A 23,934-nucleotide genomic window follows, 5' to 3' on the forward strand; every position below is an offset into this window, starting at 1 on the left:
ACATATGACATTTAGATTTGATCATATGCCCAAAGTAATAAAAATTCACATGAAATCTTTTATCCATTATGTTACTGGTTCAACTGTTATTGTTGTCTTATAATATCCTACTGGTTAGAAATTAAATTTTAAATGTCAATCATTTGCAGAAAGGCATCAATGACTCAATTTTTTATTTAAAAATAATCTGATTAAATTCTGATTAATATCATAAACTTGATTCCCGGTTGTGACTTTTCGAATGATGTATGATTTTTCTTTGTAAATGTAAAACTTGAGGTTAATATCATGAACAAACATATCCAAGAAGATTTTGATAGTGTGCATTAGATTTCTGCTTCCCACTCAAATTTGATTTCAAATGACTGATTTTATTTACTCAGTTTCCAAGGAAACTTTTTATTAAGTTCCTATGTGCATACTTTGAAATTGCATACATGAAATTCATTTCCTCCTCAACTATTCCTTCATTCTTTGAACAAAAAAAAATTAAATGTAGTGATATAAATGACAGACATAAATAAAAAAAAGCATGTCAACAGGAAGTAACATTAAGGATTATATAAACTAACCACTGAACATTAAGCCAATACTTTATTTTTTGGCACATTAGCATATATGAATAATTTGCCTATTGCCTTAACCATGTCCGTCCATCCATCTAACCACAGGTAACAACTCAACTCCCAGTGAACAAATTTTCATGAAATTTTATATTTTGCTCTGTGAGAATGACTGTTAAGTTAAACCTTCCTAAATTTTGTTAATATCAGACCAATAGAAATCTGATAATTACTATTTATTTTTTTTATACATATCACATAGGCCATCCATATACCGCACGTTGTAGCTGAAGCAATGGCTATTATGTTCGTTGCCATGCAATGGTCAAAAGAATGAATGGGCAATGCAACAGATGTGCAGAAACAAAATTTTCTCGGTTCACATGTCTCTGCTGCTTTTTATTCCTTTTTTTTTTTATCAATCATGAATTATTACTATTTGCTAACATGCCTGATTGACAGACAAATCTTCTTGATTAGACAGGGGTTCGAGCCCGTGACCACCAAATACAGAGGATGTGGAAAGGTCGGGGAATGACCACCGCATATCCCCGGAGCAATATGGCCTTAGTTGCTAATGCTCCTAAAACAAATAACAACAGACATAAACAACAAACAAGATGTTGGTGCTACAGATTTATAAAGCAAAACGGCTTAGCTATGAGGAAATGAACAAAAAAATGCCAGAACAATATGAAAACCAAATCCTGGAATTTCACAGATTTTTAATGAATGCTAGAAAGCACACATAATGCAGTGCATACGTTAACTAACTTGCTTAATTTTATAATCATCTCCACAGCATTCAGTGACCCACCTGGATCACCAATATCGCGACATTATGTGTTATATATGTGTTATAGAAATATACTAAATCACAGTACTAATTCTTAACAAGTCACAGTACTAATTCTTAACATTTATAATATGCAATCTGGAGAAGGACGCAACTTTTGCCCATCTATACTTCCACTGCTGTTAAAACTTAACGGTTCTATTACTTCCTTAGATAAAGATAAAGCTGACTTACTAGCATCCCACTTTTCTTCTAACTCTTGTACTGATGATCTCGGTAAACCATCTCCTCCATCCCCAGTACACTCCACTTGGTTTTCTGTCGCAAGAATTTTGAACAATCTGGGTGCCAAGAAAGCACCAGATCCTAACGGCATTTCTCCACTTGTTCTCAAAACATGTGCTCCTAAGTTTACTACTGCTTTTGTATTGCCTTTTTAAATATTCTTATTCCACTGGTGTTTTCCCTTCTGCTTGGAAATTTGCTCATATCCAGCCAGTTGCTAAAAAAAAGGGTGACGAATTCCTCCCATCCAATTTTTTTTTTTTTTTATGTGAACCCCAAACATGAGAGGTATTAGAACCTATAGTACTTAGTACCGTGCTTGGGTTAAAAAAAAAAAAAGTACCGTGCATGGGTTGAAGGAGAAGTATGGGGGGAGGGGGGATGCCGGAAACTTTGCTCTAGAGACTAAACATGGGTTTCACCACTTCAAGCCTCCAATAAGCAAAGTGGTGGTATTTCACCGGTTGATGAAAGTCATCTACCACCTACAAGCGTTTGTTAGTGTGCATGGTGGCTGTGACCGGAATAACTCCACACCAAAAGATGCCTGTGGCAAGTAAGAAAAGTGTGATTGAAAAAAGCCATCTTCACCATTTTAAAGTGAAAAAGTGTCATTGCACTTACCTCTACAAAGTAATGAAGAAATCCAATTCCTAAACTATCTTGAAACCTTCCATATGATCAATGATAGCCAATATGGAATCCATCGGTGGTGGTCCAGTGGCCTACGTTGCCCCTCTATAGATAAATTCAATGGAAAAGTTTGGTGAAGCTCAAGCAGTTGCTCTTGACATTTGAAGACTTTTGATCGTTTGTGGCATGAAGTTCTAAACAAGCTTCCATTTTACGGATTGCCAAATGTTTTTGTAACTGGGTATCCACTTTCTCTCTGGTAACTTTCTGTGGGTGATGGTAGATGCCTCTATGTCTTCTAACTTCTCCAATAATACTGGTGTTCCAAGGTTCAGTTGTTTCTCCCACTATTTTTTTCCTTTTATATATTAATGAATTGAAGGAATTGAAGGCAAGATACAAGAGCAAATTGGAAAAGACCAGATCGGTTTTAAAAAGGGGGGGTTAGCAAAAGAAAAGCAATATTTTCTTTTGCTAACCCCCCCTCTCTGGTAACTTTCTGTGGGTGATGGTAGATGCCTCTATGTCTTCTAACTTCTCCAATAATACTGGTGTTCCAAGGTTCAGTTGTTTCTCCCATTATTTTTTTCCTTTTATATATTAATGAATTGAAGGAATTGAAGGCAAGATACAAGAGCAAATTGGAAAAGACCAGATCGGTTTTAAAAAGGGGGGGTTAGCAAAAGAAAAGCAATATTTGCTCTGAATATACTGTTAGAAAGAGCAACTGAACACCAGCAGAACCTATTCGTCTGCTTCATTGCCTTTAACAAAGCATTCAACTGCTTCAGACATGATATCCTATTCCAGCTCTTGAACAAACTAAACATTGATCCCAAGGAACTAAGGATACTATATCTTGATCAAGAAGCAGCAATCACTGTAGAGGGAGAAAACACACTCTGGGTACAAATCCAGAAGGGAGTGAGGCAAGGTTGTGTGTTGTCTCCTATGTTGTACAATCTCTATGCCAAAACCATTATAGATATAATACAAGAGTCTAAAGAAGGAATTACTGTTAATGTTCAGTTATCACTAGCTTGCAATATGCAGACGATACTACCTTCATTGCAACATCAGAGGAAAGTTACAAATACCCCTCAACAAAGTTGTAAAACAAACGAACAGCTTAACAATTAATGCCAAAAATACCAAAACTATGGTTATAAGTAAAAACACTTCACCTAGAATCAAAATATGCTGGGGCAACTTCCCCATAAAACAAGTGAATAGCTTTAAATATCTAGGGAAGATTTTTATAAATAATAATGACCAAGACACAGAAATCAGAAGCAGAATCAGTATGGCCAAAGAGGTATTTAAGATCTTAAGAACTTCCTCTGTGACACTAAACTGGATTTCCAGAAAAGACATTGAATGGCCAAATGCTACACATAGAGAACCTTCCTATATGGATGCGAGACCTGGGTTATGGGGAAAGCAGAAATCAGGAAACTGGAAGCCTTCGAGATGTGGATACTCAAAAGAATGCTCAAAATTCCATGAACAGATCAGTCACCAATGAGTGGATCCTAAAGAGGGCAAGGACCAAAAGAACACTACTAACTACAATTTCAACGAGGAAGATGGCCTATCTCAGGTATATTATAAGAGGCCCTCAATATGACCTGCAGAGACTAATACTGCAGGGGAAGATTAAGGGCAAAAAAAAGAATAAAAAGAAAGACAAAGAAAAAAGTGGCTTGATAACATCAAAGAATGGACAGGGGGGTATTTCAACACAAGAACTATTTCACAAAGCAAGGGACAGAGTTGGCACGAAAATGTGGGTCTTCAACGTTCAAATTGAACACGCAATCTGAAGAAGAATATTAACAAACTTCTTCCACTGACTGGAAACTTCCATAGTTTTGCTGATGATAGCATAGTGCATTCCATCTTCCAGTTTGAGAAAACTTACCCTGCACAAACAGCTTAAACTTCTCAAATATCCACTACCAATTCCCTAAATGCTGATCTACAGGTATTCTCCAGTGGGACAAAGATAATTTAGTTGATTTCAATCCTTCTAAAACTCAGTTCTGTCTTATATCTCGCAAAAAGGAATCTACTGCTTTCTGCAAAAAATCACATCTTTTTCTATTAAAGATTACCTTAACACTTCAAAGCTCTCTCTTGGCATAAGCACTCACAAATATTGCTTCCTCCACTTCTAAAAAAACTGGATTTTTCTGTTTAGTTCTGCTTTACTTTTTCTTCTAAATAACTACTCACTTTGCACAACTCTACCCTACCATGGAATATCATTCCCACATCTATGGTGATGTCCCCAAACGTTGTCTCAGGTTTTGGGGACACCACTATAGATATGGGAATGATAAACTTCATTCAACAGAGGATACTCAAGTTAATTAATGACCCATCTCTTATGAAATCTCTCCACTCTCTATCTAATAAATGTTTCTGTTTCTGCCAAATGCCTTTCCTATAGATATTTCCATGGGCACTGTTCTTCTGAATTGGCTTCTGTAATTCTCTCTCTTCAGCCCCCCAAGCTAGTCCAAGCACATGCTGCAACCAGTCAACATGCATGTTGTCTAACTTCAAATTCACAGAACCAACTTTTCTTCTTCATTTATCCCTTCAACTTCAGTGTTCTGGAACAACCTTCCTTTACATGTAGTTCCTGAAAATCTACAGATATTCAAGTCTAATGTGAATAAGTATCTTCTATTTTCTCAACCTTCAACTTATGCACAGCTAAGTATTACAGGTTCTAATACCTTTTGTGTTTGGAGTTTTCATTAAAAAAAAAAAAACATGAGAAAAACTTTTTCCTCTTCTTCATTTATGCCTTCTACTTCTGTTCTTTGGGGCAACTGTCTTTCATGTGTACTTAATTATTGATTGCCATTCCAGCTTCTTCCCAGATTGGTAATGAAAACAATTTTTTCCATTTAGCACTGTCCTTCCAACATTCCTCCCCCCCCCTCTCTCTCTCTCCCTCCCTCCCTCCTCCAGCTAACTCCTCTCCGCATTTCTCTTCAGTTCCTCTCAGGCAGTCAGCCAACCTCTATTCTATTTAGATGTGAAAAGCATCTGTCTGTCCCTCTTAATCTTTTCTCATAATCATTTTTCTCTCCCCCCAATCTTTCCACAAACCCCCTCTCAAGAACTATTTCTACTGCTTGCATTCTGCTGATATCCCTCTCCCATATTACCCATAATTCTGATCCATAGGTTATTACTGATACATAATACATTATAGAGTGTCATTTTGAACTTCAAAGATACTTCCTTTCTCCAAATTCCTTTACACAATTTAAACATTCTTCCTTGATCTGCTCTTCTAATTAACTCTATGAATTCTATTCCAAAATATCTGAAACTATCCACTTCTATCTTCTTTCTCTCAATAAAGATGTTAATCCCCTCTTCTTTCTTTCTTGTCAATATCATTGCATCACTTTTTACTTTGCTAAACTTTAAATTACATCCCTTTGCTTTCTTCACCCAGCTTTCTACCTGTTTCTACAACTTCTCCATCCCCATAAATCAACAAATCATTTGCAAACACCATCACTTTCATTTTTTTCAATCTAATCCTTTTTTCCCCTCAGCATCCCCAATACCATCCATTACAAGTACAAACAGCAGAAGTAAGACTGCACTTCTCTACTTCAATTCATTATTAATTTCAAACCATATGAAAGTACAGACTTTTAATATTCTCTATCAACCCCCTTCCTACTCTGTTTCCTAAAGACTTTTCCCATAACATTCCTTTCTCTACACTACCACATGCATTTTTCTATATCAAAAACAGTCCTGCATAGATCCCATCCATACTCATGTTTTTCCATCTTTTTCTCACATAGCAAAATTTAAGGTGGGTTGATGGATCTCTTCTTAAGCCACTTTGATATTTTTCTCATCTCACTTTCAACCTTTTGTCGTACTCTCCTCTCCACTACTCTTTTGTAGCCTCAGTGATCCCACTATAATTTTTGTAGTGACTAGTCAGAGTGATCCTGCTATATTTCTGACTTTTCCTACTTTTGTTTTTTTATATATTTATATTTAAAATCTTATAATGTTAACATAAGTTTTTTATATCCACCCCACTATTCTTTTCTCCACCCATACTACGTTCTTTACTGCATGCATACACTGCAGCCCAGCTTGTCCCACACATCTTACCATTTCTAGAGCCACTTCACTGCACCCTGATCACTTACCTTATGTAATTCCTTAAGATTACAATCTACAGAAATTAATGTCCAACAAGCAAATATCTTCTGCCTTCTTAACTTTCAACCCATAGAGAGTACTAAACTATTATACTAATCTGCATTTTGAAAAAAATTCACTGATGTTTTCTCAAAAGGGTGTTTCTGAATCATTTTCTAATGCTGATTTCAGAAATGACTTCTGTTTGTTTTCATCACATCAGGTTTCTTCACAAATCACAAAAGAAAATTTGATTTTTCACAAATTTTTATTAATTTTGGCAGAATTTATGCACTGAAATTATAACAAAATGATACTTTTACCAGATGTTTATAATTACATACATATTGAAAAACACTATTAAAATGAGACGTGTAGTAAAAAGTAAACTAAACATCTCGTCTTAAAAACCAATCTACATTGAGTCAAATTTTCATTTCTTTAATTTTCTTGCAGATCCTTCTATTTTACAGTCCCTCTTCAACATCCAGCAATAGTCAGACATCATGGTGACATTCCACCTCCTCTGGTACCTCATCTCCATGTCTTTAATGACCTGGTGAAACTTCTCACCCTGTTCTTCACTAATGCGTCCTAGATTTTCTGAGTAATAGTTGATATGGGAGTGTAAAAACTGTACCTTTACACTCATGTTGCAGCCAAGCTTCTTGAAGTTCGCCAACATATTTACAGTTATATTCTTGTAGTCTGGATCCTTGTTGTTCCCTAAGAAGTTCTCAACAACAGACCTGAAACTAATTTGTGCCTGTTATTCTCTTTAATTCATAGTTTCCTCAAAATCTCTGCACCTCATCAGTTTGTGAATTTGAGGTCCAACAAAAATACAGTACACCCCCGCTATTCGCGGTCTCTGTATTCGCGGTTTCGCGTATTCACGGTCGCTGATTTAATATAAAATGAAACCTAAAAAAATGTGAATTTTAAAGCGCCGTGAACATTTTCCGCCATAAAAAAACATGGGCGTGGCTAAAATTATCTTTCCCGATCAAAACAGCGCTCAGTGGGTGGGGGGAGAGGGGTGGCAAAATCGCGAGCGTGGATGTTTCTCGCTAATCCTTGTTCAGTATGTGTTATGCACTTTTCATGGAAGGTTTCGTCGTTTTCTTTTAATTTATATGCTTATAAATTAAAAATGGATCTGTGGATAGAAGACCGAATTCAAAATAAAATTCCATTAAGTTCATTCATCATTCGTGAAAAGGCAAAACTCCTTTATCAACACTTTAGCGAAACTGGTGATAGCACTGGCGGGATAAGTTTTTAGCTAGGAAAGGTGCTGGTTTGAAATTTGTTTGAAATTTCTAATAAATATTACATTTAATATTAAACTGTTTCTTATTTTCATTTCGATGCCATATGCTTGCATTTCACTATATACAAATTTGTACTGTCTATGTACATAGTCATATTATGAAGGTACATATAATACATACATAGACAAAATTTTAGACTAGTTTTTCTTATATATTTCATACTTTGGAACGGAACGTCTTTATTACTATGGGAGCCATAACTCAGTATTCGCGGCATTTCTCAGGAACGTAACCCCCGCGAATAGCGGGGGTTTACTGTACTTTGTTTTAGCTTCTCTTAGGTGATTAATAGGAATTTAATACAAAGGTAGTTGAAGAAGAGACTTTCCTGAGGTAAAGCTTTCAGAAACTGTGACCTTTGCATTCTACTTTTGCATTAAACCCAGTTTGATGTGCAAGGGTGGAAACAGGACAGTTTTGGGGTCCACCAGTGGTTTATGAACTATGTTCTTTGAACCAGGCAACAAACTGCTCCTATTTGGCCAGACCTTGACATCCCAGTGCTTACTCCTTGCCCGACTGTCCCACTCACACAAAAAGCAAGGAATGTTTGTGTAGCCAGATTGCTATCCAAGTAACATGCCTATCACCTTAAAGTCAGTAACCAACTGTGTTCTTCATCTTAATATTTGTCAAATTCACTTCAAATTCTCATATATTTCTTTCAAATGCACAGAGTTAGCTACTGGAATTGACCTATACTTATTTCCATCGTGGAGCAACACACCTTTGAGAATCCTCTTTGATGAGTCAATAAAAAGTCTTCACTGTGTACAATTGTAACTAAGTCATTTATATTGCTGCAAAAATTATAGAATCCTCAGAAAAGTAGGGGACTGGTTCTTTCTGTGTCTATACCATGAGAAAAATGTCCCATATGCTAGAAATTTTTTTTAATTAAGTCTAGAACAAAGGAGCTCTGCAGATTCCTTTGGTAAATTTAAATTCCTTACCAGATTATTGAGTTCACACTGTGAAAAGAGTTGAGGGCTGGACTCAATGTCTCCAGGTATGTAGACTTCAATTTCATTTTCAGAAGATTCACTTTCAGCACTCTCCGCTGGTACATTCTCCAATATAGTGGAGGGGATGAAATCGTCAGGTTATCTCCATGTGGGACAGGTCTAATGGCAGATGGAATATTAGGATACACAATGCCCTTTGCAATCTATCTGCATTAACTAAGCAAAAGTAACAGTCAGCACAGTGGTTTGTAGGCTCACTTTTAAGCACAAGTTTGACACAATAACCTCAAAAAGAAACTGAGCTCACACTGATAAACACTACTGCATGTAGCTCTCAAGGTCAAGAAACAGATGACTGAAGGCAGTACTGCCAACATGCGAAAATTTAGTTTACAAATTCCCAGCATTTACTCCTAACTTAATACATTCAATAATACAACTCACGACATCAACGTAAGTGATTTGTGAGAAAATGGTGTGTGACAGAAAAAAAAATTAATAACATTTCTGAAATCAGCATAAAAAAACTGAGTTAAAAACAGCTATTAGTTTAGAAACACCAAAAACCACAGAGTGGTGTTATAGGTTCTTACGAAGGCTACAGATGGTCAGCATTAACTCATCAGAAAAGTTATATCCTTCAGTGATCATCAACACTTTAAAACCATCTATCCTGCATAATCACATCTTCAATTTTTTGGCACATTTCTGGGGTTGTCACTTCCATTGGTCACCACATATTTTCAACAGATTCTCAACTCCACTTCATGTGCTTAGACCAAAATTTTATCTGGTACTGGAACAGGGACAGTACTGTCATATACAGCTCTTGCAGTTATTGCATTCATGAATAACTTTTGGTACATTCTCTACGTTTGTTAGAAATCTAATGATGGCCTGACAGTCCAATTTTATGGCATCCATGTTTCCCTTTGGGATGGCTACCTTAAATCTCTTCTATACTTTGCTGTATATTCAGTATAAATACAATTAAAAGAAAAGTAATTATTTCTTAATATGTTATATTTTATTATAAATCAACAGGGATTACACCTTTATTTTAGATATAGGAAGCTTCTTTTCCAACTCTCCTAGTCCAACTCACTAATAATTCTTGAGGATGGCGATATCTATTTTGTAAAGCAGGTGGGACATCTTCCCCACTGTCAAGAACCGTAGTGTTCAGACCGTGCGGTCTCAACAATGAGCGCTCATGGCTGCTGTCTACAAACACCAAACTTCTGGCAGCATGGAAACCATTACTTGGATTGGCATAAAATTAGATTTTGAGGTCTAAACTGTTTAATAAATATGGACCGATTATTTCTTTTGGTCCTGTAGCTTGACTTTAGAGTTAAATTTAGGGGTCTAATAAAATTGGATATGGGGGGGGGGATTATTCTCTACATTCCTTAAGTCGGACTAGAACTTTTCGGGAGTCATGTTCACAGGAACGGAGCAACTCACAATTAATCCGAAACCTTTGTCTTATGTTGTAGTGTTTGTTCTTCACGCATGTGTATAAGTGACCAATCGTCGGACAATAGGAATGGCCTACGGATATTGATTGAAGTTTCATGTAGTTTCATCTCTAAGGTTTCTGCAATAAGTAGTTTGTGATAGTTGTGTTGAATATTTATAATTTTTGTTTCATTAAAGCTGAATGAATGTCGTTCATTTATTGCGTGGAACGAAAGTTCCAATGCATTTGAACGACCCGCCCGCACAGAAGCTTCGTGTTGTTTTGCTCGAAGCTGTGCCACTCCCATGGTAGATCCTACATAGACAGCGTCGCAATTTTTGCATGGGATGCTGTATACGAGGTCATGCTGTGATTGGAATGTGGTGTTTGAAGGTCGATTTCTGAAGAATGTGTATAATTTGTTCATGGGTTTTGCTATGATTTTCATGTCGGTTCCCTTGCATATTTGATTAAGTTTATTGTACCAGTGCTCGACATATGGAATTGTGATGAAATGTATTTTGGTCTTGTCAGATATGAAATGTATTTTGGTCTTGTCAAGGTTCTCAAATAGGGTAACCCCTATTTGAGAACTTTGTAGTTAATTCTACAAGGTTCTCAAATAGGGGTTACCAGCTAACCTATATAAACAAAGTCAAAACAATAGCCTGTGATAAAATAAATAACAACAACCTCACAACAAACATTGCACAAAAATCTGACAAGACCAAAATACATTTCATCACAATTCCATATGTCGAGCACTGGTACAATAAACTTAATCAAATATGCAAGGGAACCGACATGAAAATCATAGCAAAACCCATGAACAAATTATACACATTTTTCAGAAATCGACCTTCAAACACCACATTCCAATCACAGCATGACCTCGTATACAGCATCCCATGCAAAAATTGCGACGCTGTCTATGTAGGATCTACCATGGGAGTGGCACAGCTTCGAGCAAAACAACACGAAGCTTCTGTGCGGGCGGGTCGTTCAAATGCATCGGAACTTTCGTTCCACGCAATAAATGAACGACATTCATTCAGCTTTAATGAAACAAAAATTATAAATATTCAACACAACTATCACAAACTACTTATTGCAGAAACCTTAGAGATGAAACTACATGAAACTTCAATCAATATCCGTAGGCCATTCCTATTGTCCGACGATTGGTCACTTATACACATGCGTGAAGAACAAACACTACAACATAAGACAAAGGTTTCGGATTAATTGTGAGTTGCTCCATTCCTGTGAACATGACTCCCGAAAAGTTCTAGTCCGACTTAAGGAATGTAGAGAATAATCCCCCCCCATATCCAATTTTATTAGACCCCTAAATTTAACTCTAAAGTCAAGCTACAGGACCAAAAGAAATAATCGGTCCATATTTATTAAACAGTTTAGACCTCAAAATCTAATTTTATGCCAATCCAAGTAATGGTTTCCATGCTGCCAGAAGTATGGTGTTTGTAGACAGCAGCCATGAGCGCTCATTGATGAGACCGCACGGTCTGAACACTACGGTTCTTGACAGTGGGGAAGATGTCCCACCTGCTTTACAAAATAGATATCGCCATCCTCAAGAATTATTAGTGAGTTGGACTAGGAGAGTTGGAAAAGAAGCTTCCTATATCTAAAATAAAGGTAATCCCTGTTGATTTATAATATAATAGAATATAGGAATTATTGAGCATTTAATAGCTCTCAATTATCAAAGTTATATTTTATTTAATCAGTCAATTTCCATATCCAAATTATAATTTACAAAAAATCTTAGCATCATAATAATTTATAAATTTCATAGTCATTTTAATTTTTAAACCAACTTTCTAAACTAAAATCACTTACCTGCTCCATAGATCTCAACACCAGAATGAAATACACCCAATCCCAAAGGTGAGGTATAGTGGTTAATCCAATACTAGAAACAGAAATAAAAAATAATTTATTTATTAAGAAGGTTCACAGTTGGCTTGCTAATTGGGTGATCATTTCCCATCTTTTCTAACTTCAGCAATACAGAAAAAAGAAAAAAACTCCTTCTGCAAATAACAAAGTGCTCTCATTATGGAGCATTCACCAACTTAGGATTAGTATTAGCTCTTCAGGCTAGTGTCTGAACAGCTAGTACTAGCCTGTAAATTTTTATGAGAAGTCGCCAGGGGTGCTTCACACACTCCAAACAAAATATTCTGCCAGCAAGGCTATCTGGAGTGGTTGCATTCTAACAAATCCAAATAGCCTTGCTGTGTTGTGAGTTGGTGAAATTAAGTTTTTGCAATAACTGAGTTTTTTTTTTTTTTTTTTGTTAATTTTATATTAAAAAGTGAAGTTGAAGTAAAGTACTCTAAAATCATTTAAAAAAAATTCTAATCATTTTACTCTAATCTAAAAAAAAAATCTAATCATTTAGCTACTTAATTTTGCATTTATCTAAAGATTTAAATAGTTATAAATTAAAATGCATACAACCATTACTTCCATAATTTTGGCAGAAACTTTGCAAGTTGTAAGCAAGGTTTCTGAAGACTAGGTATGTACTTCTTTTTTTTTTTGCTTAACTAATGCTGAAATTAAAGTAAAGAAATAGCTTAAGACAACTAATCACAAGGCTAGCTTATTTTTGTTTTTAGATAATTTAAATAGTTATAATTTGTTATAAATGCAACCATTATACCAGTAATTTTGGCAGGAACTTTCTGAGTAAGAATTCTATAGAAAATTATTCAGCAAAAAGTATCTAGATAAATCATTAATACTAGGAAGAAATGCAGTTATGACTAGAGATATGATTCCTGAGAAAGGAACAAAGGGGAAGCAGAAGACAGTGAATAATGAAATGCTGGCTTGTCATGACTGTGGTCTACTGACCAATCTGAGCTCTTTTTAAAAGCAAACAAATTCAAGTTTGGCATATTAATAGAAAAAACGGAGCCTCTGAGTGCAGGTAAATGCATAGAAAGTATTAAAATTGAGGATTCAGCAGATAATCAATCCAGTATATCTGAAGCGTCCCAAATAACCCAACTTTAAGAATGGATCATCATATGCTGAATAATCTGTTTCATAATGAGGTAATTTTATTGAGAGATTCTAGCATAAGGAAAAACCAAGAACATTTTCTATAAAAATAGAAAGATGGAACAGAACTAGACTATGTGCAGTGCTAAGATTAAGGACATTACAAATCATCTGTCAGTTCTTAAGGGGACTAAAGGAAGTATGACTATACATAATATGAGATGAGATGTACAAGGTCGTACTGCAAAAATGTTGTGTCAGGTAAAAATGCTCTTGTGCATGCAATTCTAACCAGACATGATAGGAGAGATCTCCTATTGTGTCTTATGAGTCAATAATGCAGTTAATTGTCAATTAACGCAGTCTTGGACTTTGCAAGGCTTATTGGGGGATGGGGGAAGTTTCACTGAGCTTGGCCTGTCCTGATTGGTAAAACAAATTTTTTTTAATAGAGATGGTGTTCATTTGAACAGAGGAGGCACAAGAGTTTTTGCTGAAGTCATAGAAGAGACACTAAAATTTCAAGTAAACTACTAATTGGAGAGGAGGGGAAGGATAGGGAATTCATTCAAAACTTGACCAAATACAGGCAGCAATTCCGCTTTCACACCCCTAAAACATATAATAGTCCTCAAAAAAAAACATGTGCATGGGAAAAAAGAGATCAACCAACAAAACATACTTAAGCAGTTATAATGAATGTGTAAGTAGGGTAAAAAAGTAAAAATATTATGTTTATATTGTAATGCCAGAAGCGTTGTTAAAAATTGAATGGATTTAAACTGCTGTTCAAACTTTCTGAAGCTGATATTTTAGAGCTAACTGAGCCTTGATGTAATATGAAATTGGTGACGAGGTCGTGTGTTACGACAAAGTCCATGCTAGTCCACAGTACATTGATATTTGTCTTGTAGTTCCTATGGTGATTCAGTTAATAATGACAGGATATGACCTGGTATGCTAACTCCACATACATCTTTGAAGCAGATATCAGAAAATTCTTCTTTATTGAAGCAGTTAAATTTATTATTCTGCTATAAGCAAGGTAAGAGGTGACATGGGATAAACAGGAAAGTTATCTCTGATAAGTGAGGGTCTATGTTTACCTCCAATAAATTGTCTTTTTTTTAATGTTTCTTTATAACGAAAATATTAAAAGTCTGGTGAATAAGTTAGCTTTGTAAATATTGTTTTGGCCCCTAGCTTTGATTTTATTGCAATCAAGGGGAGACCAATGCAGTTTTATTTTGTTTTAATTGAAAAATAGCTTTGTGAATGTACATAAGTGCATGTTCTTTGAGTGACCATGGTTCAAGCCGGTGTGACTACTAAACATGGTGCTGCTTCTTGTATCTCTCTGTATCTTGTGAACTCCTCTGAACATGTGGTCATCCTGGAGTATAAACAGAAAACTTACTTATGATATCTCTGTTCAATATTCCAATGTAACCATGTAGGTAGACAGAGTGGAGGAGTTTTAATTTTTATATGGAAACAATTTAATGTTCTTAATCATTATTATTTTAATCCTCAATTTTGAAGCAATTGATGTTTGGTGTAAAATTAGGATAACATGTGCATATAATTATCGAGAATAGGCAAAACTCAATCCTGCATTTTTCTGCTTTTGCATGATAACTAACAGAGATTTCTGTAATTTTCAATGGAGAACCCAAAGCAGAAACTCCCAGTACCTTTTCTTTAAATATACTGGGAGTTTCTGCTTGTGGACCAAATAGATGAAGAGAATTACTTCAATGAAATCTTGTAAGGTCGTAAAGACCCTGCACATGTGCCTCCAGGTTGACAAAGTCAAATATGAAAGACACAAAATGATTGAATGAGATTCCATAATTCAGTTTTGAATGAGATTCCATTATGGAATCTCATTCAAAACTGATTCGAAACTGATTGTTGTTGTTGTGGTGGTGTTTTCTGATGCAAAGGCTACTTAGGTCATATTGCGCCTCCCAAATCAATTTATTTTCTATATAAAAAACTGCTTGAGCAGCAGTTAGAAACAGTCATACATTTTTATTTGTTTTAAATAGAAAACGAATTCTGAGAGATTTGCTTCTTTACCTATTATGCTATTCAGAGAGAGAGGTTGTTGTAGATCTGAAATGAAACTAAAAAACGTTCGTTGGGCATTGCTGAAAATTTACATTCAAGGAGTTATTGTAAGTGGTTGCGAGCAGTGCACACACTGCAGAGGATCGTTTCCTGTAAACAGATAGATAGATTTCCTGTAAGCAGATAGAGATGTGTGAGGTAAGTGTGACCTATACGAGTTCTGGCTAAGATTACTTCTTCTTTTCTATTTTTACAAAGGCTAGAAGTCCATAATTGTGGTTCAGGTTTTATTTTAAATAGCTTGTTATTTGTTTGCATTTTCCACAGAAGTGTCCATTATTCCATAGATGTTCTTCATATATTATGTCTATAATCAGGATATGGGACTAGATCATTTGTTGAGGCTATGTTGGAAGGATGTTTTGCAGCATCATCTGCACATTCATTTCATGAAATACCACTGTGGCCAGGGATCCATGAGAAGATAAGTTTTCTGATGCTCATGAAGATGCATCAACTCATGTTTTATGAGTTTTAATAAAGGATTTTTAGGTGGGGAAGTACTTTTCAAAACTAAAAGAGCACTTTGTGAATCAGTGAGATATTTTTCAGAACAAGCTTAATGGCATGAAGCTCAGCAGTGTAGCTGCTGCATTAAGTTGGAAGTGAAGTTGAAACAGTTGTATTAGGGAAGACAGCAGCTGCACCCACTCGATTGTCAGACTTTGAACCATCACTGGAAACTGGCACAAGATCCCTAATCATGACTAAAATAATATGATACAATATGATATTTCTTCAAATGATGAGGGAAAATTTGCTTCCTTCACAAAATACTAAAAACAAAAACATACAGCAAATCAAACTGAAAAAAGAAATTGTATATTTTCATAGCATAATTTGGAATCCAATCAAATCCAACAGCAAAATTATCCCTAAAAGAATTAGCTATCTGTTTAAATTTTGCCTTTGACACCTCCACAAGTAAAGGGACAGTCCACAAACGTGTTCAAATAATTTTCAAAATTGCAGTCAGACAAAATTGGGTGGATTTCACAACCTTATCCACCCATGAGTTAAATCCACGTCAAAAGAAGCAATAGATCTACTATCAGAAAAAATATGCTAACAGCCTTTCTAAAGACACTCTGGAAGTGTAGTTTCTATTGTAATATTAAAATCAGCATAAGCAAATGAAAATGTAGTTCCAACCAACTCTTCTGCAATATTATAAAGGAGCACCCCATTCAATTTCAAATAAAACAGAGAAGAGTTTTAAACTATATATGTTATATATAAGTAATTATATATAATTAAAGACACTTTTTTACTAGGTGAAATGAGAAAGAAAATAGGTTTTACTGAAAAGTATAACCCATTTAGGATTTGTTGTTCATAACATCAGTTAGTCTCAGTGATAACAAATACCTCTGCTGCCCTCTAATGAATTGTATCAGAAGCATTATTGAGCATTATATGAGCATTATTGATGAGCATCTTGCACCTACTTCTGTAATGCAACCTTTCTGGTAATTCTTATACAACCCTTATAAATGTCCCTTATAACTCTCTGAAGTTTCTCACTGTCTCTTCACTTCATCGTTATTCTATTGGTACACCACCATACCAAATTTTATCATACTCCATCACAAGCTGCATGAGTTACACCACATTTCCTACGTGTTCTGTTAACTTTGTCAAGTAGTGTATGAGTACCAATGTGTACAATAATATCACCTTTTATGCCCTTAATCAATAACATCTCCAAAACATCATCAACCCCAGGCAAACATACTTCAGTTCTGTTACACCTATCTTTTTTACAAAATATATTTCCCATTTCCCTGACAATAGATTAACTGACAACAGCTACCTCCTGTGGGACCAGCGCACTATGGCTGCTCTGGAGGATCTCACTGTGTTGTGTTACATTCATAAGTGTATTTACATAAGTGTGTTGTGTTACATTCATAAGTGTATTTACATAAGTGTGTTGTGTTACATTCATAAGTGTTACATAAGTGTATTTACATAAGTGTGTTGTGTTACATTCATAAGTGTTACATAAGTGTATTATCCAGCTTTATGCTAGATGGCTGAGTGCTTGAAGAATCCCTCTTTAATTTCTTTGAGAGCATCAAACCCTGTTCTTCAAGCACCCATATAAGCACATAAGAATGTTTCCTTGGCACTGAAGCTCCTCACATTCTCTGCAACAAAAGCACACTAAAACAACCAGCTTGGCCATATTATGTCTCATTACTGATAACTCTGAAAAAAAAAAGGCCACAATTAGCACAATGAACATACACATAATTAATTATTCACAGAGCCAAAGAACTACCATCCAAAAGCAGAAGACAAGGTTTGGTGAAATGAAACAAGTTTTTATAAACATTTCAAATGAAGCCTGTGGGTAACCTTGGATATATTTTTCAATATAATTCAAGTGTACAGAGGTAGGAAAGCTTTCTCAATTGAAAAGCTCACAGAAACACTCTTAATTTCTCCATTTAATTAAAGGAAAGCTTAATTAAAGGAAACAACACTCTTGAAAATATCTGAAAGAAACTTTAATATAAAACAAAAACAGAAATTTAATACAAGGGAGCCACTAATTTTTATTTTCGAATGAAAACTTAATATCCAAAAATATATATATAATGTTGCTACAAAAGTCATCTCTAAGAGAAGCAAATGTATCTCTGCTCTAAGTTCTTGTGCTTCAAAAAATATTTGCAATGTTAAGTTTTTTCAGAGTAATGTTAAATTAAGAAAAACATAGTTGTCACACAGTTCTTCTTAAGAAAGGATAGATAGTCTGCTGTGTACATATATTTTTTGTACAAGATAATCTTTTCATGCATGCTGGTACTATGCTACTGTCTACTCTTCTCTATGTATCAAAGTTAAGTTATTATATTCTAATATCATATTTATCTTTTATTTCAGATGTTAATCACTTATTTAAAATTTAATTTATTATATTCTAATACCATATTTAAATTTTATTTCAGATGTTAATCACTCATTTAACTTTTCTTTCATAGTCTGTATTTAGTATCCATCCAAACCTGTTACTATTCAGTTTTTATTCATATCAGATAACTAATTTGAGTTGCTATTTTAAAGTACAGAAACAGGCCTTTGATATCTTCCTTATTTTTGTTTCCAAAGTCTAGTAGGACAAATATAAGAAGGCTGTAAACAAAAATGACTGGTTGTTCATTGACAGGATTTCTCTAGATTATGTTAACTAATATTTTTCATTCATTTGAAAACGATTTTTACCAATTGTTTTTGCATTTTTTTTTTTTTTATTTGTCACATTTGTACATAATGACTACAAGTTCCAATAAGCCTAATTTAGATGAGATTACTGAGATTACCAGCAGTGAGATTACTTCATCTTTCAATATGGAGCATACTCACTGGTTCCTTCCTTGGAGCATTCACTGGAAAGAACAGTTCCATTAATGCTTTATTGGAGATGCAGAAAAGCTGAAGAAGAAGGGGTCACTGGACCGATGATGATCTGGCAGCAATTGAAAGTCTAGAATGCAAGGAAAAGCCAAAGATTGTGAATGAGTATGTTTCTGTGGTCAAAAGCCAAAGCTTTTGACCACACTCATACTAAATTTTGAAGGCAGCTTAATTTAATTGATTGGCTTCTTACGTTTCAATTTTCAAGATTTTAGTTTCCATTTACATAGTGATTTTATTGATGACAACTGGGGAATGGGCAGTGCACTTCTTCCTCTGGACTTAATCTTAAAGTTACTAATATTCCTCAAAATTTCTATTTTTAATTATTTACATTTTTAATGTCTTTACCTTTCCTACTCCCATAACTCCAATGTGAAAATACATGGATAATTGAGATGAGTACCGATAAATTAAGCAATTGCTATACCATTGATTATCCATGTTCATTAATACATTAATGTTTGCCTTCTTCATTGAAGATTGTTTGTTTGTTATTTAGTTTTTAGGAGCATTAGCAACTAAGGCCACATTACTCCAGGGATATGCGGTGGTCGTTCCCTGACCTTTCCGCATCCTCCGTATTTGGTGGTCACGGGCTCGAACCCTTCATTGGAGAAGGCAAACATTAATGGCAATTAGCAGAATTGTAACTAAAGTATCGTTGGCTTTGTCTACTACCTTCTGTTCCTTGGGAGTCTGTTCCAAGGAGGATGATAGTACTGATCGGGCCAAACTGCAATAAATATGATTGCAAGAACTGAGACTTCAGTTTGTTTTGCCACTGACTGATATTTTGGGTTGTTTCTACATATGTGTGTTTAGGCACATTGAGCATAATTTGCTTCTCTGCCTCTTGATAAGTAAATTTCTGCTCTACCCTTTACTTTTGAATTTTTTTCCCATTTTCCCTAGAAGTAGATTGGATGTTAACCTTTGCAGTTTGGACAGTGCTATATTTCAGTATTGCAGTCCATTTGTATATGTGCTTTTGACCCACAGTTTGAGCAAACTATCTCCTGAGCAAATCATTTTTGTGAGTGACCAAATTTTTGGCACTTGTGGCATCTTATAAAATTCAGTATATAAGGTCATATCCAGCAGTTGAGACAGACAGTTTTGACACTGGATGGTAAGATAGGTAAATATCAGGATGACATTGTATATGGGAGTAACATCACCATCTTTCCTAATCATGATGCATTTGGCATGTAAAACTTTTTGGCTTTTCAGTTCCTGCACCAGTTCATCAGGCCCTGCTCTGAAATTATCCCTTTTTAAAGTATTTAACACTGCAGGTGTGGTAACATGTATGGGTATTACACCAAAGGTCATTAGTTTCAGCAGAATCTCAAAATGTTTACAACTTGTAGTTTTGACCAATAAATCGCCAGATTTGAGTCTTCTCACCATTTTGGTGAATCCACCAAATTTTCTAAGCATTTCCGTATAAGAAAGGGAAATAGCAAACTCGTAGATTGTCCAACTGACAATGAAAGATAAGGAATGATGGGCATTCCTGTTGCGTCCATATGCAGTCTTTCTGACTGCGATGTATCACAGTTAGTTTTGTTAACATTGAATAATTAGCACCGAGCTGCTCAAGCAGAGGATAATTGTCATATTCCATGGTTAGCTCCTTTTTGCCCTTGGGGGGATAATTTTCCCCTCCCACATTTCTGTCCCCACCACGGTGAGGCAGGAGCAGTGCCACCAGTAGTTGATTATTTATTCAAGGTATAATGAGATAGACAACTCATGAAGGAATTCACAGTATGAGATGTTGCATAATGATGCCACTGCACAACTTTGGTTGGTTTAATGTGTATAGAAATGACAGTAAACTCTTCCAACAATCTTAGGCTTTTCAGCCCTAAATCCTATGCACATTTTTGGTAATAAAATATTTTTGAAAATTTTAATTCATTGAAATATATGGTATGTTTGAGAACACTGCTAGTAAATGTTAGAAGTTAGTATGGTAAAACCAAATACTTGATGCTAATAAATGCTAAGGCAAGTTAGTTCCTGTTATGTACTCATCAGGGAATCTCTAGGATTGCTATGCTCACCTGTCTATCAAATCACAGTTGAATGAAAAAATTTTTTCATGCAGTTTTGTTGGTTGGTATGCTTATTCAATAAATGACATTTCTTTTTATTCCCCAAAGGCATTACTATATTTAATATACATGTTAATTACCAAATGGAATTGAATTTTATCTACAACTCAAATTCATTTTCTCACCCATCTGCTACTGCCATGTTTCCCTCAATAATCCCAGCAGCACATTGTTTGGGTTTATGTTGTAAATTGCTGCTGCTGATGGAGCTGTTTCTCATCTGCAAGTATTACAGCCATGCTTCATAGCAAATTTTTCACAGCAAAAAAGCATATTTTGCTGCCTCTGATGTTTACTTTAGCTTTTTATTTTTTATTATGAAAGATTCAGTTTTCAATTATTTCAAACATTATTCAAATAATGTATATCACATGACAGTAGTGGGCTTATTTGCTAACGCTGCACCTGTGTTGCCATCTATAGTTTATTATTAGTCTATACAATCTGGTTAAGATTACTTTTTGTCAGTGGTGTGGCTTTGCATTTGAGTCCTTGTATCTGTCCTATTTTTAATTTTCACTGCATCAGGACCACCGCTATTCAAGTCCTCTGAATTGGCAGTTTGATCTGGGGATCGGATGGTGGACTGATCTTTCGGTCGACTCTCCTTTGTGGCGATTGAAATGCAATTCCCTGACCATTATTGGCCTTGTGGTCCTTTGTTGAGATGGGGCGTAATGGTCAGTCTTTTGGTTTATTTTTGTTTTATTTTATTGTAGTTGGTTTACATCTCTGTTGATATTTCACATAAATTTGAACTTGGTGCCTGTCAGAAGGAGCCCCATTAAATTTTCTATTTAATTGGCATTCAAAATTTAATTGATTATTATTTTATTATCTTTGCATTTAGATTTTCTAAATTATCTTTGAGAGTTTCTGCTACAATATTTTTACTCTTGTTACCCTTCTCTTCCCTCCCTGTTGGTTTGATCGTTATGTTTAATTTTGACTATTTTCACTCTTCTGTTTTTCCATGCTGCTGGCATTATTTTTATTTAATTATCATTATAATATTTTTTTATATTTCAAGCATCATGTAGAGGAATATGCTTTTTGCTACCTCTGATGTTTGCTTTTAACTTTTTATTATGAAAGATTCAGTTTTCAATTATTTCAAACTGTGTGTGTGTGTGTGTGTGTGTGTGTGTGTGTGTGTGTGTGTGTGTGTGTGTGTGTGTGTGTGCGCGCGCGCGTAAACAGAATTTATTGAACAATCGTATTTATCTTTTTTATTCCTTGCTGACTAGTTAAAAAAGATCATTATCACTTATTTTTGCAGAATAATGTTTTTAAAAGAATCACAAAAAAAAAAAAAAAAAAAAAAAGAAAAGAAAAACTGTATAATCACTTCTATTTTGTTTCCATACACTCATTACACTTTTAATAAATTCATTTTCTTCACTTGAATTTTTTTTTTTTTTTGAATGAAAACTGCCCCAACTCACTAAAAATGAAATTTTCCTTACCGTCGAAATGTTTTATTATTATTATTATTATTAGCTACATGGTGCAAGGAAGCCTGAGGCTTATGCTGCACCAGCAAAAAAAAAAAAAAAAAATTCCCTGAGTTACCCGGGGTCGGGGGGGGGGGGGAAGAGATGTTGTTGTTTGGTTTTTTAGGAGCATTAGCGACTAAGGCCATATTGCTCCGGGAATATGCAGTGGTCATTCCCTTGACCTTTCTGCATCCTCTCCGTATTTGGTGGTGACGGGCTCGAACCCCGGTCTAATCAAGAAGCGTATGCTACGCACTGCTGCTCCTTCCCACCTGGCTACAGAGGCGCCATCGGGGGGAAGAGAGTGAGTGTTAAAAGTAGAAGAGAGAATCACCAAGAAAGGGAAGAATGATGATATCCACTCAGGACTCTAGGTGTGCCAAGCCCATACTCACCAGATGTGATACCCTGAGAGCAGTGAAAACAAAACCCTTAACTTACAAAGCTGATGGGCAGGTGGACATAACAAAAGTCGCTGATTCAATGCATGTGTAGCAAGAACCTATGTGACAGTAGCATTTAGCAACATCACATATTCAGATTTTAACTCTTTCTTGGACAACACACATAAGCAATGGAGACATAAATTGAAAAAGAGAGTGAAAAATTTGCTATCAAATGTAAGCAAAAAATTTATTGGTAGAACAAATTACATCTGGCATTGTGGAAGTGGGTAGTTGGAATAAATTTAAGGAAGAATTATAGGAGATGGACAGATGAAATGAGTGATGGTTTTTTTTTTTTTTTTCTTTTTTATGGCTGATGGTGTATGAGCTTGCTTTCTTGTATCAGTTGCCAGTACTTACTAATAATAATAAAAATAAATAATAACATAAAAACAAAAAATTGAAAAAATATCTGAAGATATTTCACACAGTTCACATTTGCGATGTTTTTCATAAAAATTAAAAATGAGCTTTCCTGGAATATTGAAAAACAAAGCATCCCATACTTTTCCCGGGAATAATAAGGACTAGTCAATACGTGTTCATAAAAGGGAAAAATCAATTACAGTAAGCACCAGTCTAGTGATCACATTTGCAAATTGAATTTTGATTCTAATAAACGGCAATTCTAATAAGTGAAAATCGACAAATATTATCCAGAGGTTATAAAAATAAAGATATAAAACACAAATTGACACTTTATTACAAATTGACACTTTATTACAAAAGGTTTATTACAAATGATACATGAAAATTGGAAGAATATTATCCACAGGTTAGAAAAATAAAAATAAATTTATACTTACGTACATAGCAAAGTGACATATTAAACATAACACTTTGTAATATGCTTATAATTTAAAATAGTCACTTATTTTTTATTGCTTTAAATTATCACTAAAAAGCTATTTTTAGATTTTTCAATATTGTATAACAATCTATATTCACAATCACTCAAACTGGTTTCTTTTAATGCTCTCCTCAGGACGGCTATAGCTTCACAAGTTTGCCACTTTGTAACTGAAATTTGTTCAGGTTCATCTTCATT

At 35.0% G+C, this 23,934-nt stretch overlaps 1 protein-coding gene across 3 annotated transcripts in view; it reads right to left on the reverse strand.

Moving 5' to 3' along the window:
• Window positions 1-23,934, reverse strand: part of LOC150084618 (deubiquitinase DESI2-like) — a 138,397-nt gene that overhangs the window by 90,964 nt on the left and 23,499 nt on the right. For all 3 annotated transcript variants that reach the window (XM_090375355.1, XM_090375354.1, XM_090375356.1), the window contains exon 3: window positions 12,093-12,165. In XM_090375355.1, the coding sequence (XP_090231481.1) occupies window positions 12,093-12,165 (73 nt within the window). The remainder of the gene's footprint in view (window positions 1-12,092; window positions 12,166-23,934) is intronic.

Source organism: Mastigoproctus giganteus, chromosome 6 (assembly GCF_048544385.1).
Source record: "Mastigoproctus giganteus isolate SK-2022 chromosome 6, ASM4854438v1, whole genome shotgun sequence".
NCBI lineage: Eukaryota > Metazoa > Arthropoda > Arachnida > Uropygi > Thelyphonidae > Mastigoproctus > Mastigoproctus giganteus.